General features: G+C 43.6%; 1 protein-coding gene across 1 annotated transcript in view; it reads left to right on the forward strand.

Moving 5' to 3' along the window:
• Positions 1 to 16,021, forward strand: part of USH2A (usherin) — a 398,687-nt gene that overhangs the window by 170,083 nt on the left and 212,583 nt on the right. The window contains 2 exon segments of the mRNA XM_070401429.1: positions 4,878 to 4,991; positions 7,463 to 7,624. Coding sequence (XP_070257530.1) covers positions 4,878 to 4,991; positions 7,463 to 7,624 — 276 coding nt within the window.

Genomic DNA, 16,021 nt, shown 5'->3' on the forward strand with positions numbered 1-16,021 from the left:
GGTGCCTCCAACCTATTGCAGAATTAGAAGGACAGGGACAGACAATGCAGTTCCTACCACAAAGGCACGGATTACAAATCTGAGGTTAGATGTCAGCCCACTAAGAGAATCTTTTTTTAAAAATATATTTTATTGATTTTTTTTCAGAGAGGAGGGGAGAGGGATAGAGAGTTAGAAACATCAATGAGAGAGAAACATCGATCAGCTGCCTCCTGCACACTCCCTACTGGGGATGTGCCCGCAACCAAGGTACATGCCCTTGACCGGAATCGAACCTGGGACCCTTCAGTCTACAGGCCAAAACTTTATCCACTGAGCCAAACCAGTTAGGGCCCACTAAGAGAATCTTAACTTGATAATGCTTTGAGGTCAATAAAAATCATTGTTTGAATCATTCTTCAAGCTGGGGTTGGACCCTGTATTATACAAAGAAAATAAAAGAGTAAGGCAAATTTTTTTCCTATTTATAAGCAACAAAATCTGTTTAGCCTTTGATTCAAGGTACATGATTTGCTTCACTCCTTACTAGAATATTTAAAGGTCACAAACTCCATTTGAAGCAAATAAAATGTAAAAAAAAAGAGTTTTTTGAGTTTTTTAAAAAATTGCCTTAGGTTTGGGGAGAGTGCTTTTACGTGTTCCACCTTTTGGTTAAAATGAAAATTGACTTTCATTTTCTAAATATTAGGGATCCTAATTTTCATTTTAAAACAGTACCAAAAGCACAAGGGGGAAAAAACAAAACCATTAACAGATGCCAGCTTCCTGGGCCGCTAAGAACCAGAGGAGAAGCAACCTGGGTGTGTTTCCCCATCTCTGCTAGACCGTTAAATTTTCATCCATATTTAACAAATGTCGTTACTCAGTTTCATGGGGTCACCGTGTCAAAATGTCTGTGTTAGAACTTTAATTTATCTCCCAAGCTTCCTTGAAGTGGGCAGGATGCGTGGCACCCTGGATTGATTTACTCTTTAATCCCCACCCTGGAGGGGTGTGCCGCTCCGAATTTCTTTGGAGATGTGTTCTTAAAAATTAGAATCTGCCAGCTCCTGCTCTTCCACCCTCCTCCCCACTCCCCCCACCCCCAGCTGGTTGTCTTTCCAAAAGTGGGCTCTTGGTGTTCCGTCTCCGGGTGGCAGCGGCCGCTCCTCCGGGGGTGCCCTTCACCAGATGGCCCTCTTCATAAATGCTCACCTCACCTTCTTGATTCAAATGTGAAATGCCAGCAAATAAAGAGGAGCATTGTGTTCTGATGGGTTCTCTAGAGATGGAGCGGGGCCCTGGGGAGAGGAAGCCAGAAACAGCTTTTCTGTTTGCTGTGATGGCTCCTAATTACCACCGGCCAGTAGATAGAACACAGTGTTTAAATAATATAACACTTCAAGGCATGGAGGGGTAAAGGGAAGGAGGGAGGGAGAGAGGGAAACACAAAGTCTCCACATTATTGCAGATGCCTCTGAGGACATGGAAATACAATACTCCTGGCTTGTTGGAGTCCATTTGAAATACCGCACATGATCTTTGCGAGGCTGCCCTAGCCCCTGGCCCCTGGATAGGCGCTGGCCGCCTGCGGCTCTCCCCGCCAGACTAAAGGTGCGAGGGAAATGAGCGGGTAAGGAGAACAGAGCAGCCAGCTCTCTAATTGAATTAAAAGCTGGTGACATCAGTGCAGACACCTGTCCAATTACAGACAGGCCAAGGTGTTTACCGTTGCCATACAAGCCATTCGGAGATGACAGGAGTCTTTCCGCCCACAGATTAGCATAATGAAGGAGAACAGATTACAGTGGATGCTGGCCAGACACCCGGGGTGGCAGCTGGGGGTGGGCTGGGGGAGGGCGGGGGGTGGGGCCTGCTCTGAAGGGTGTAAATAGAAACAGAGACCCTGCTTCTTGTCCCAGTGCCTTTGGCTTTTTTTTTAAAAAGGTGCCATTTTGCAGTGTGTCTCATGCCGCGTCTCCAGAGCATTTAAACTTGTCTTCGTTGAGTCGGAGGAGTTCATGATCACGTCTCCACGTCCAGGCTGGCTCCTGGGTGGTCTTCCTGCCCTCCCCCACCCCCAAACACAGTCAGAGGCACCATAGCCCCCATGGCTCCTGTCGGCTCCTCGGCCACTTTCCCAGGCCGTCCAGCTGCCTCCAGTTATTAATAATCTCTCTTCATCTCCTTTGAAAGTTGAGGTGAGAGGAAAGGAAAGGAAACCCTGGAAATAATCTTTTCAAAAATGTTTATTGATTTCAGAGAGGAAGGGAGAGGGAGAGAAAGAGAGAAACATCAATGATGAGAGAGCATCATTGGTTGCCTGTCTCCTGCACACCCCACACAGGGGATCGAGCCCACAACCCGGGCATGTGCCCTGACCTGGGAACCCAACCCTGACCTCCTGGTTCATAGGTCAGTGCTCAACCACTGAGCCACAACGTCTAGGCTGGAAATGATAATCTTCTAGATCAAAAGAAACAGTGTCTCATCCTTTGCTGGGTCCCTAGAGAAGCGGGGAGAGGGTAGGCTTCCTCTTCTAGTGAGAAAGAAGGTGAGAAGTCTTCATATTTTTGGTCAAACATTGAGTGTCCACTTTTGGTAAATGACCATGATAGCTGCTGGGTAATAGGGCAAATAAAGACGTAAAGGGACATACTCTGCATTCGGGGAGCTCCCCCAAGTCATTGAGAAGGGCTTTAACGGGACAAGGTTCTCCGGTAGGGCCCTTCCCCTCTAAGGGGAGGAAGTCCTCAAAACATGGGTGTGGCACACTGACCTGGGCTCTCAGACTTCCTCCCCTCAGTCCAGTGCCTGCCCCCTCTCTCAGCCGGGCTTTCTGCACCCACCGGCCTGCGTGTCAGAGGGGATAGACTTAAGTTTCCTTCCCACTCCCTTGGTGGCAGGCCGGGATTCTCAATGCTGAGCATTAACACAGAGTGCATTATCGCTTCGCCCTGAGCGTTCTGGGGCCGTCGGTGTCAGTGGTTTCATCGGGACACCAACATGGCTGTGTTCCATGGGATGCTAACACTTTTAAGACATCAATAATGCCGACTTCTTGCTTACTGAAGGGTTTTTCCAACTCGCCCTCTTCCATCATCAAAAGGAACTGGAGGTTTTCCTGACGTCGTGGGGGCCATTTTCTCATGTCGCAGAGCTCTGTGACTGACAGGGCGTCAGAGGGTTCATCCGGCCTGCCTGGGAGTAGCGATGGTCTCAGGTTCTAAGGGGAGAGTCTGCTCTGTGATGTGTCCCAAAGAAAGAGGTTTAAGTCCCAGCCAGTCTTGGAAGTTCTCACCGTCAGGGCGTTCTTCTTTGTTGTGAACCCCCCAAGGGTCATAAAGGGAGACTTCGCCACGTTATCTTACTGGGTTTTTTGTGCACACAGAATGATGCGATTTTATGTCTAGGATTCCTTTATAAGTATGTCACGCTATATATTTTTCACTATTTTTAAATATCTACTGAAATATACTTTTCAATGATTGTCTCTTTTTTCTCTGAAGTGTAGATCTCCTATCACCTGGGATTGGGAAGTCAGATCTTATAAATACCTTGTTCCCTTGAGTATAAGCAGGCATTTGGTCTCACGTATTAATCTATATATTACTGTTATTTATTTTGTGTTACTGTTATTCTTAGGGTCATTCTAGCGCTAATATTTTCTTAGATTAGAAACCTCCTAGAACACTGGCTGGTTTGGGTTAGTGGTTAGAGCCTCGGACCTCAGACCGAAGGTCATGGGTTCAATTCCCAGTCAAGGACACATACTTGGGTTGCAAGTTTAATCCCCAGCCCCTGCTGAGGGATGTGCAGGAGGCAACCAATCGATATGTCTCTCTCATATCAATGTTTCTCTCTCTCTCTCTCTCCCTCCCTTCCCTCCTCCCACCCCGCCCTTCCACGCTCAGAAAAGCAGTGGAAAAAAATATCCTCATGAGAGGGTTAAAAAAGGATAATAATAGGAACCTCCTAGAGATCAGTTATATTCCAATATTCCAAGGCACCCTTCCCAGGGGTGTGTAGAAGAAAAATTGATCAATGCTTTTTGATGATGATATATTATCACGGTAGTGCTCCTTTTCTTCCTGGAGAGTATATAATGTGAGCTTGATTCTGACGTTTAAAGCAAGGCCATCAGGTCAATCGCTCAACGATCTCTAGGCATACATCCAAGAAGGCCTACCTTCCTCAGTCTTGGAGAGAATGCCCGTGTTCTCTTTCTTTGGCAATTGCAGAACTTTTATTAAAGCGGCAACTTTAATCCATCCCGGTCCAGACCCCATATGCCACATAAAGCAAGTCATGAGCAAAGGGAACTAACCTCCATAGGCTTGGTAGTTACAAGATGAATTAATAGTTTGTATACGTGTATCTTACCATTGAGACAGTGAAGCCACTCTTGGGAGTAGCATTTCCTGAAGTGTGGTAAGAGATGGGGTGCATACAAAGGATTCCAGTGAAATATGATTGCAAAATGCTAGGTTGAAGGAAATGACAGAGTTTTGCCTCCGTGGGAGGTCCGGGCTCCTGGAATGGGGTAGTATACTATACACCTCTCAACTACTGGATACGCGAGGCTCTGCTTGCCCGAACTCTATGAGGCACCCCCATTCTCCGGGGAAAGTATCTCAGGCCACATCAGATATGATTTAGAGCTGTCTGAACAATACGTTGGTCTCACATTTTCTTCACTGGTCATTCCATTCTGCAGTGAGCACATGGGCAGGAAGATGAAGGAGAGAGGCATATGTTTTTGTTTTTTTATCTCTTGATGTCTGTGTCTCCACCTCTCTCTCTCTCTCTCTCTCTCTCACACACACACACACACACCAATCATATTCCTTACAGCAGCTGACAGTAAACATGCGAACCTCTTTCCTCCTTTCTTGCAGGCGTGCTGACAGGCTTGCTCCCCTTCAGAAACTATGCGGTGACCCTCGCTGCCTGCACTCTGGCCGGCTGCACCGAGAGCTCGCGTGCACTGAACATCTCTACTCCACAAGAAGGTAAAGTAATTTCAAAGGTCTTGACTTCCACATTTCAGTCATGAATAATAAAATAGGAGAAGAGCTAAATGCTGCAAGGCCATTTGCTGGAAAACCCCAACCTAATTTGATGACAAAGTGCATTGCCAGGCCATAATTGCTCCATTTTTGGGGGGTGGTGTGAAAATGAATCAAACTCCATACCCTTTAATGACATGCATCTTTAATAGCTGTAATGCAGATTAATGGGCTTTTTAATTGCTGTTACATTGTTCATGCAAGAGCCTTGTCATTAATATGAAGCATCTGAAAGATTAATGAAAGCTTCCTCATTTTACTATGGCTCAGAAGTAAATCTAGAGACAGTCTGACTAAAAAGAATTGATTGTATGGCTCCGTATGAAATTGAGAACCAAAGGGTTGATTTCCACGGTCTCTCTTAACTGCTCAACACCAGCACAGGCAACAATTGTTTCCCCGCGATGGGACCTCCTAAGGCCAGCGGAGACATTCCTAATCACTGCTCCGTTCCTTCGACCTCGGTCTTGCTCCTGTTTGCTCAGAACCTGCACGCTGTTGGCATACATGACTGTTTCAGAAAGCACATGTGAAGAAGGCAGCGGGAAAGGAGAGATTTTAACGCTCCGAAGGGAAAGCTTTGCTCAGACATCAGAACGCAACACTTTAGGGAGTAATGCTGTCAGCCCTCGGAGGCCCTGTTAGTTCCTGTTCCTCTCTCCCGGGTGAGGGGGAGCGCGAGTTCCTTTACTGTCTGCTTATCACGTTACTTAGGAGCCTCCCAAGCTTGATCTTCAGGGGGCAAGAGCTGGTCTGTCTCTTTTCCAGCATCCATCCACCCCCTTTCTCACTCTTCTTCCCAGGCCTTCTTTTCTTTTGTTGGTGTTAATCCTCACTCAAGGATATTTTTCCATTGTTTTTTTTTGGGGGGGGGAGAGAGTGGAAGGAATGGGGAGAGAGACACACAGAGAGAAACATCAATGTGACAGAGACACACTGATTGGTTGCCTCCTGCATGCACCCCGACCCAGGGCCGGGGATCAAGCCTGCAACCGAAGTACATGCCCTTGACCGGATTTCAACCTGGGACTCTTCAGTCCATGGGCAGGCGCTCTGTTCATTGAGCCAAACCAGCTAGGGCCCAGGCATTCTTTTCTATTGTGTAGCAGGTGCCTCTTACACAAAAGGAATGTAACCTAAGGACGGTGCCCATACCCTGGCACCGTGACAGAATAAAGGACTTTGTGTGAAATCCTTCTTGTCACCCTTTATTCTCCGTGCTATACACCTGACCTAACCCGACCCTCCTCACCTGGACTAGCTGTCAGGACCCATCTTCCGCATTTTCTCGATGTTCTCTCTGTCTGGTCCACTGAGAATAGCAATGCTTCTTAATGGGCCATCGCTTCTGCTGGGCACACGGTCATCCTCTCACATATGGCCACCGCTTCCGTGTGGGGCAGATTGTCTCCTCTCTCTCTCTCTCTCTCTCTCTCTCTCTCTCTCTCTCTCTCTCTCTCTCTCTCTCTCTTGTTGTTTTCTCCACGTCCAGTACGTCCTCTGTCCAGGTTCTCCTGGTTCCCTTCAAGTCTACCTGACAGCCGCACCCCAGTGAGATTTCTGTTCACCCAGTTCATCATTTACTTCTTTTCTAGGATTTAAGGAATCCTGATTTCCAGTTTTTCTTTAAGTGTATTGCCACCCTGGCCGGATAGCTCAGTTGCTTACAGTGAGTTCCCGATACGCCAAGGTTGCAGGTTCTATCCCTGGTCAGGGCACATACAAGAATCAACCAATGAATGAGTAGATAAGTGGAACAAATCTCTCTCTCTTTTTTCTTCTCTCCCTCTCCCACCCGCCTTCTCTCTCTCTCAAGTCAGTAAATTAAAAAAAAATAACTTTATTGCCAATTTACCAAGCAATAGGTATGTGTAGGATAAAATTTTAAAAGCTTTTAGTTCCTGTGACTCTAGTTCACTGACCATTACAGAAAACCAACAAACCCCATTTAAAAAAAAAAGACTTGCACACAATGTAGTTTCCATACCGAACTAATTAAATTGCTTCTGCACTTTCTGCCTGTTTCTGTGGTTACACATACACTTCTCATATCTGTCACAAACCACTAGGACCAGCGTGGCCCAGCTTAGATCAAAAGCTCCTGGAGGGCAGGGACTTACCTATCTAATTTGCTTTAATCACAGGGCCCCCAGGTAGAGATTATGGGCCAGTAATACCTTTGACGAAGTAACACGTCAGTCCAGTGAACCGTGAGAAATCTTCCCATCCATCATTGATGCAAATTCTCATCAATATAGGATAGTTATTTAGTTCTATTCCTCAAGCAGTTACAGATCAGGACCATGTCCCTGCGTGGGATTTCGGGTTTATTCCATGATGTATTGTTCTGGGTCGGAAAAGTTTGAATGAGAAAAGTAAACTTAGACTCTGTAAATCTTTTTTTCTCCCCACAGCCCCACAAGAGGTTCAGGCACCAGTAGCCAAATCCCTTCCCAATTCGTTGTTCCTCTCCTGGAATCCTCCCAAAAAAGCGAATGGTATCATCACTCAGTACTCTTTGTATATGGATGGGATGCGAATCTATTCAGGCATTGGAGAGAGCTACACAGCCACAGGTAAGACCTCTATGTGTGTCAGTAGATTGTGATAGTCTGTATTAGAATACTATGTATATATTTTATATAGTTGCAGACTAGAGAGAGAGTGTGTGTATATTTACATGTATTTCAGATAACAATAATCAATAGTAATCTGAGACTGGTTTTAAAAATTGGGTTGGTGATTTTGTTGAGCCACTAAAATTCCCTAATTTTTATGGTCACATCACATTTCTGGTGAAGCCAACGCTGAACTCATGGGAAAGAGCTCCTGCTGCCCCCCCCTTCCCCCCCCCCCCCCCCCCCCGTCACCTGAGGCTGCCCTACTGCGCGTGCTTTACGGTAGAGCCCATCACTCGTCACCTGTTCGTCTATGGATATACCTTTGCTCAGGCACAGAGGGGCCCTTGGAGATACATCAACACACAGAGCTAAGATACGACTCCTCTGTCTCCATTGATCACAGGGCCAAAGCTGGGCCCGACATGGTCCCCAGCCGTGTGATTGAGTCAATGATGTCATTTCACAAGAGGCTTACATTATGTATGTTGTCTGGTATTAGAGACCACATACAATAGGGCCTCCCCTCAAAGGGCAGATCAAAAACTCATAGAAAGGAGTGAGCATGAAAGATTGGATGTGCAACAACTGAAAACCAATGTCCACTGCTCAATGAATGTGAACGTTATATATGTCATAATCTATAACATAGCGAATTATAATACATGTTATATAATACATGCTATACATGTATATAATAATAACTATATTTTTGTGTTAATTATGGAGTTTATATTTTATAGTATTGCATTTATTTATCAAGTGAGACATTATTAATCAAATATTGACTTATAAAAACCTGAGGCCCATGAAAGGTCACATAAGCTAGAGTCAAAGGCAGGGTTAACCATGGACCATGGATGCATTCACTCCTTCACATCAGTGACCCGAACAGAGGCTGGGAGGGAATTGGTCAGACCTCGTCCCTCCTGTCTCTTGTGCTTGTGACCTCCTGGGGACGCACACAGATGCAGACGGGAGGTGTTTGTGGACAGGGCTGTGGCATTCCCGAAAATGCATTCCCAGGGTTTTCATCCTTGTGTCCCCTCTAGTCCGAGAACTTTCAAAGGACAAGAATAGTTGCTTTTCTGTTGTGTTCATTGTTGTTGGATAGAATTCTGTAATGCTTCTTCTGTGAGGTAGATATTATCATTGCCCGCATTTCACAGATGAGGAAACTGAGGTGTAACAAGATTAAGTAACTTCCTCAGGGTCTCAGGGTCTGTGAGTGGTAGACATTTATATCAACTCAGACTACGCTGGCTATGATGAGGAGAAAATGGGGTCTTCAGCAAGTTACTTAACTTCGCTGAGGCTTAGGTTCTGAGCCTGTAAAATGGAAAATGTACAATTTTCAAGATTTTTAAGAAACCTAGAGCCATGTATACAACATCTAGCATTTTCGTAGCACTTAGTAAGATGAATAATAATTATTTCCAGTTAAAAGCAGAGTTTATATGAGAAACTAAAAGAATAGATTAACTGTGTCCTAACAACATCTGAAGGTGTTAACTAAAAACCGTAGACCACAGAAATTACTTCAGAAGAAATGAAAACACACCAGGAACTTGTTTAGACAATAAAATTTTTTTCTCACAGTTCTGGAGGCAGGGAATGTGAGATCCAGGTGTTGGCAGGTTTGGTTTCTCTTGAGGCCTCTCTCCTTGGCTTGCAGACAGCTACCTTCTCGCTGTGACCTCACATGGTCTTTCCTCTGGCACCCCCTGCCCCGTTGTGTCTTCTTATAAGGACACTGTCCTATTGGATTAGGTCCCTACCCTTATGGCCTCACTGAACCTTAATCATCTCTTTAAAAGCCCTGCCTTTAGCCCAGCTGGTGTGGCTCAGTGGTTGAGCGTCAACCTATGAACCAGGATGTCACCATTTGAGACCCAGTCAGAGCACATGGCCAGATTGTGGGCTCGATCCCCAGTAGGGGGCATGTAGGAGGGAGCCGATCCACGATTCTCTCTCATCATTGATGTTTCTCTCTCTACCTCTCCCTTCCTCTCTGAAATCAATAAAAATATTAAATAATAATAATAATAATAATAATAAAATCCCTACCTGTAAATTTAGTCACATTGGAGTTTAAGACTCCAACATGTAAATTTGGGGGAATGCAAATGAGTCTGTAACAGTACCGACAATGAGTGCTTTGTCTACTGTTGGCAGAGGCTGAGCGCCTACTTTCCCGGAAATTCTCCAGTGACATGACCACCAAATAACCTGGTGCTAAAGATCCCTTTCAACTCTAAGATGTTACACCTGTGACAGGTACTGAACACAGGTCGTGTGTATCTTCCAAGCTTCCACCAGGAGCCCCAGAGAAGGCAGCATGGGAAAGGGATTGCATCTGAGGCGGCCGGGAGAAGGCTGACATTGGGGTGGGCTTTAGCCTCTGCAGACACTTGAACTACATGTCATATTGCATCATAACCCGTGCCCGTGATGCTGTTGACACTCGCTGCTTGTCTTTGTGTCGGGATATTTGTGACCTCATATCTTTTCCACGGTGACTGGTTCATGGGTTGAACTTGTGGTTATGAGGGCTGGGGCTGTCAGCAATAGTGAGAGTTTGGGGCCTCTCAAATGGACTTCGACAGCGTGAAATGTCAATTCAGGAAAAGACCCAGTGGAAGCCACAGTCTAGCTAAAAATGATACTGTTTTTAATTATGAAAAGTTATAAATGCTATTGAGGATCATCCTACCATATGACCATCTTACCATACTGGTAGAAACTCTTAATATTTTGCATCATTCATCAGCAGTGAATGTTATATTCTTACATTTTTGATAATGTTACAAGTGAAAATTTATTTTCATTTGCACATTTAGCTACTAGTTATAGGGAATACTGCATAATTATTAGTCAATCATATTTTGCCTTAATGTATCTGATCACAGTCTAGATGAGAAAAAACTCAGTGTAGCTAGAAATATGTTAAAACTTCTTCAAGAGCAACATTTCATATCCTGTTTTCCTGGTTACAGTCATCTGCACCATTTAACATTCTTTACCTTCTGCGCTATCAAAACTTCCATAATACCTTGGCTTAAGCTCCCCTCCTTAATGTTCAAAGTGTCAGCCTTTTTTTCTGACTCCTACTTCATTTCCTTGTAGCTTCCTTTAAAGTTTCTGCAGAGAATCAACATTCTTCTGTGTTGCGTAGCCAATGGTTCTCACAGCCATGGCGGGTGTAGGTAGAGTAAATGAGATGCCCTTCAATTCAGAAGCCACTTAGCATCTAGGTGGTTGAAAATTTTTTTCTTCTTCCTCTTAAATAGGAAGCATTAAAAGTCAAAGGCATTGCTGCACCTTGAGTTAGTACAAAATATATTTAAAAATGCATACAGTTCAGATTTTTTGCCTTGCATAGGCCATAAGCTGGTAGTATGGTGGGTCACTCATGACACTGAAAAATGAGTCCAGTTAGGGAACCTCCCGAAGGCTGTTGATGTTTGCTATAATAAATAGCACACACTTTAAGTCAAACTTTTTTCATTCTGTATTCAAAGGTAATGGATTTTTCGTAACCATAGTAACCTTGGCGTATTTCTGGATAAATACATGAGGTATATACATTCTAGTTTTATTTTTGAATATAAACTACCGCATTATGTATTACTAATAATATGAAAAATAGGATGTAGGTTAGTATAATGACAGCTTAAACTAGTATGCATTTTTCTTCTGCAAAAAATAAATATTTATCAAAAGTATAGGTTCAATTAATTTTTCCCCAGTTTTGTAGTATTCCGGTGGTGCCATTTATCTTTTTTTGCAAGATCTCCATTAATCTCTTGTTTCTATCCCATAAAAGATTTTTAAGAATTTTGAGGTAGAAACAATTGCCTCAAAGCTTATGATTAAAAACATTATGGAAAGATTGAAGGACCTATATTGGTCTCACCAACAGAGCTATTGTGGGCCACTTAAGATGTGTGTATACAGGATGTTCATAAATAGGTACCAAAAAAAGCCACCTTTTGTCTATTCAACATACTGGGATTGTTTCAAAGTTCGGGCTAGATAGCATTCTGATTGATGATGACTATCCAAACGGTAGCCAACCAGATCATTCTCATTTAAATGAGCACCCTACCAGAAACTGGCAATCTTTAAGAAGTTTGTGAGATGTCTCAGAGAAGCCTACAAAGTTTTTAGAAGCAAGGATAGCAAGATAGGGATAATCATGGATGTATGCTCTGTGCCTGACAAGGAGGTTTATATGAGTTGCACTAACTGAACTGGTGAAGAGGGAGGAGTGATCCCTTCGGACAGTTCTTTTTTATTATTATTACATGAATTGTTTTTGGTTAATCCAACCTAAGACATTACTGCTTATGACTACTGGAACCCCAAAAGGGAGGCAGGTCATTAGGATTTCTATGAAAACACACACACACACACACACACACACACACACACAAATATGACACCAAACCATCACATATATTTCCTAGGGCATCACCTAACCAACAGTAGTGTTAAGGGTTGAATGAGTGCCTGATTTCAGAACCACGGAGAGCACCTTCCGGACCTGGGCTTCTGTCTGTAAGACTGGGGCATTAAGAACAAAGATAATAGCAATGTAAGGTAGGTGTGTGTGTGTGTGAGTGTGTGTGTGTGTGTGAGAGAGAGAGAGAGAGAGAGAGAGAGAGAGAGAGAGAGAGAGAGAGAGAGAAAGCAGATGAATTTCTGGTAAAGTCAGATAGGCAATAAATATTTATATCTTTAAGCAACCAAAAGTGCTAAAACTGCTTCTGTCTTATTTGCCAAGGTCAAACAGAATCACGCATAAACAGCAAAATAGAGATGTTCAGCTTGAACCATCCACACACTTAAGTCTTATGGTGAGAAATTTATTGTAGAAGAAGCTATATTGCTTATGGCACAATAAAAAACAAAAACATTGAAAGGTCAGGAACTTCTAACCCAGCATTATGAGGAACCTTATCAACACTACAGACTCGAACTGAATCGTATTCATTCATACTGACGGCTTCCAAGAGATCTTTTTCTGCACAAAATAAAGCCTCAGTCTAACCTTGATATTTCCCTTAATCCGGGCTTTCTGAATGCCACAGTGCTGCTGGGCATCCGAATCAGTCCTCTTATGTAGCGCGATGTTACTGAGGGGAACACTGTTGATGGGCTAGTACTTGTGTTCTTAGTGCATAAGGCCGGGTATTCATAGGGTGGAATATATGAGGGTGTTCAGGTAAGGCAGTGATCTCATCTATGAGTCACTGTGCCTCTCTATCACCCACTAAGTCACACTTGTGCCCTTTTTATGTCACAGAGATAGAGCGTTACATTATACAAAGTCTAAGGAACGTTGAGGATGCAAGGGGAGAAGCTTAAACTACGAAAAGCAGCGAGAGCCTGCAGAAGCCAAGTTGCCAAGTCAGTGACCAGACTACAGGAGGGTTGCTTGGGGCTGAGATACACCCCAGATCCTTGGGTTGATGAGCAGTGGCTGCATTATTCTCGGGAGCCACGTCCACTTAGTAACACAGTGTCATGCGAAATAGAACAATGAGTATAGAGTGTGCACATATCAGCTGTGCTTAGCTGTAGACGACATATCCAGGTGTCATTCTTACTCGGAGATGCTTCTGCAATGCGAGTGCACCAGTATGTGAAGAAATGAAATATGTGTAATGTAGATGTTAATGTATGTACCCAAGTGTTAACCTGGGATCTGTTCACCTAATTAATGAGCATCACTCTCTTCAGTGGTGGGAAGGGACATGTGTCTGTAAAGCTTTCAGAGGGAAAGAGCGAAGAACATCCCGTTCGGAAAGGAGTGGAGTTCAAGCCTGAGAAGGGTAATGGAATGTGTCTTTCTGTTGAGAGCTTTGCAAACAGAGGCTGCCTGCTATTTTGAAAATTTTGAGAGCAGCCATTAATTTTTAATTTATTTTTTAAAAACATCTTGAGATATAAATTCATTCTGAGAAGTGAAAGTATCTTAAATATACAGCGTGGTGACTCTCAAACTGACCGTATATATGGAGCCATCACCCAAAGCAAGAAACAGAGCTGTGTCAGCAACCCAGGAACCCCTCATTTTATCTCCCAGGTCTTCTCTCCTGACTCAGGTGACCACTCTCCTGACCGTTAACAGCACAAATTAATTTCCACCTCATTTGTCATTAATATGAGTGGAATCAAACAGTAAGTCCTCTTCTGTCCCTGGCCTCTTTGGGGGATGTAGGTGGGAGAGGGAGTTAGTGGAATGATCTTGGGTTCCTTGTGCCCGTGTGTGAGCCCGCAGACTTCAGGACAGTTGCTCTGATAACTGAGAACATCAGTTTAGTTTCCCCACCTTCCAGAAAGTCATTGGAACATTTGTAAAATGAAACATCCATCTCTTCAAGTCAAACATCTAAGTAAAAAAATAATTATAGAAAGGCTTTATCTATGAAATTAGAATTGGAACACAACAACATTGGCCTGTGTGCACCAGCAAAAAACTTCCAAAATGTCCAATAATTGAATATTGTGCAGCCATATGGCTTATGAGGCTGTGGAGGAATATTTAATAATAATGTGAAAAACAAATATTTTAACAGGCAATATGTAATGCATGAGTCTATTTTTGTCAAATGTGTATGTGTTACATGTATACATACACTTGACTGTGCTTACGTACATACATGGACACACACCAGTGTTAACAGTGGTTGTCTCCAAGCAATGGGATTCTAGTCTCTGGTTTTCTTTCCTGTGAGGAGGTCTTAATCTTTTAAACTCTCTCTAGGTTGGATTAGTAAACAGCATTTTTATGGTATTTTCCCCAATGTTAATATATGTGATAAAATTGATACAAAGAATGACTATTCTAGGAATCTGGTGGCTTTTACCTATTAATGCTTGTAGTTTTCCCTAGTTTGTATCTTGATATTTAATGAAGTTGCCCACCTTACTTCCTTCTAGTCAGGAGCAAGTACGGTATTCTCCATACATGCAGTGCTGTCTACCACCATCACCAAAAACATTGCATGTATGTGATGCTATACTTCAATTCCCATGTCTTCCTGTGATTCGTAGAATCTTTTATATCATTTTCTACATATGTCTATATCACTTGAATGCGTTGTCTTTCAATATTAACTTAGTTTAAAGGGGATAAATCTTGATTCAACACGGGAATGTCAGTGTATTGAGTGCAGTTGTTATGCCATTATTATTTCATAATCTTCGTAGTATGTGCCATAGGAATAAGGACTCAATCGGCATCTAATAAGCTCTTAGTGATCTAAGTTGCAATGAATTGAATTAAATTGAAGAAAGACTGAGAATAAGTGAATTAATATTTTCAAGTAAATGGCAACAAATACCAATGCATAATTCAGAGGTAATTAATATGCTAAATGTGATAAACAGTTTTAATGAGGTAGGATGTTCCTGTAGCTTCGTAGAATTTTTCATTGAATTATCCAATAGGTAGCAGTATTTTTTTGGTAAATTACTTTTCTTAGTTTGCTCGGGCTGCCACAACAGCGGATCACACGCTGCAGAAATGCACTGTCACCGATGCTAGAGGCTGGAAGTCAGATCACTGTCGGCAGGTGGGCTCCCTCTGAGGGCTGTGCAGGAGCTTCCGTTCCCTGCCTCTCCCCGAGCTCCTGGGGTTGGCGGGCCCTCTTGGCGCTCCGTGACTTGTGGACACATCTTCCCAATCAGTGTCTGCCTTCCTCTTCATCAGGCTTTCTCCTTGTGTGCTGCTTGTGTCCCAATTTTCCCTGGAGTAGAGCCCACCCTAATGACTCATCTTAACTCATTACGGCTGTGAAATCCTGTCTTCAAACCAGGTCACCTTCAGAAGTGCTGGGGGCTAGGATTTCAGTGTATGAATTTGGGGAGAATACTTCAACCTGTAAGTGTATGCACTTGGTGCTGTGACCAGTATCATTCTAAACCTTCCCTCCAATACCTAAAAACTGTTAGAGAAGATAAGGCCTCTAGATATTAAACCTTTGTCAGAGCTGCTGTTTTCCAGTATCTTCAGAGGGTGGCATTACATATGTGATTGAGATGTTTTCAGCTTTCCTGAAATCATTTCCACTTCCATTGCTTCCATAGAAATAGATACAACTATTTTTCCAGTCAGCGGTCATTTATGTAGTAGGTGTAAGAACAAAGGAGATAATTGGGAAGAGAAAGCGTCACCAAGGGAGTGAACTGTTGCAGGCTTTAGAGGCTCAGAACTAAAAAACAGGAAGGCCTGCTGGCATGGCTCAGTGGCTGAGCGCTGACCTGTGAACCAGGAGGACACAGTTCGATTCCCTGTCAGGGCACATGCCCAGGTTTCGAAGTTGATCCCCAGTAGGGGGTGTACAG

The sequence above is a fragment of the Myotis yumanensis genome, unplaced genomic scaffold (genome assembly GCF_028538775.1).
Source record: "Myotis yumanensis isolate MYYU_CA2020_CCGP unplaced genomic scaffold, mMyoYum1.0.hap1 SCAF_22, whole genome shotgun sequence".
Lineage (NCBI taxonomy): Eukaryota > Metazoa > Chordata > Mammalia > Chiroptera > Vespertilionidae > Myotis > Myotis yumanensis.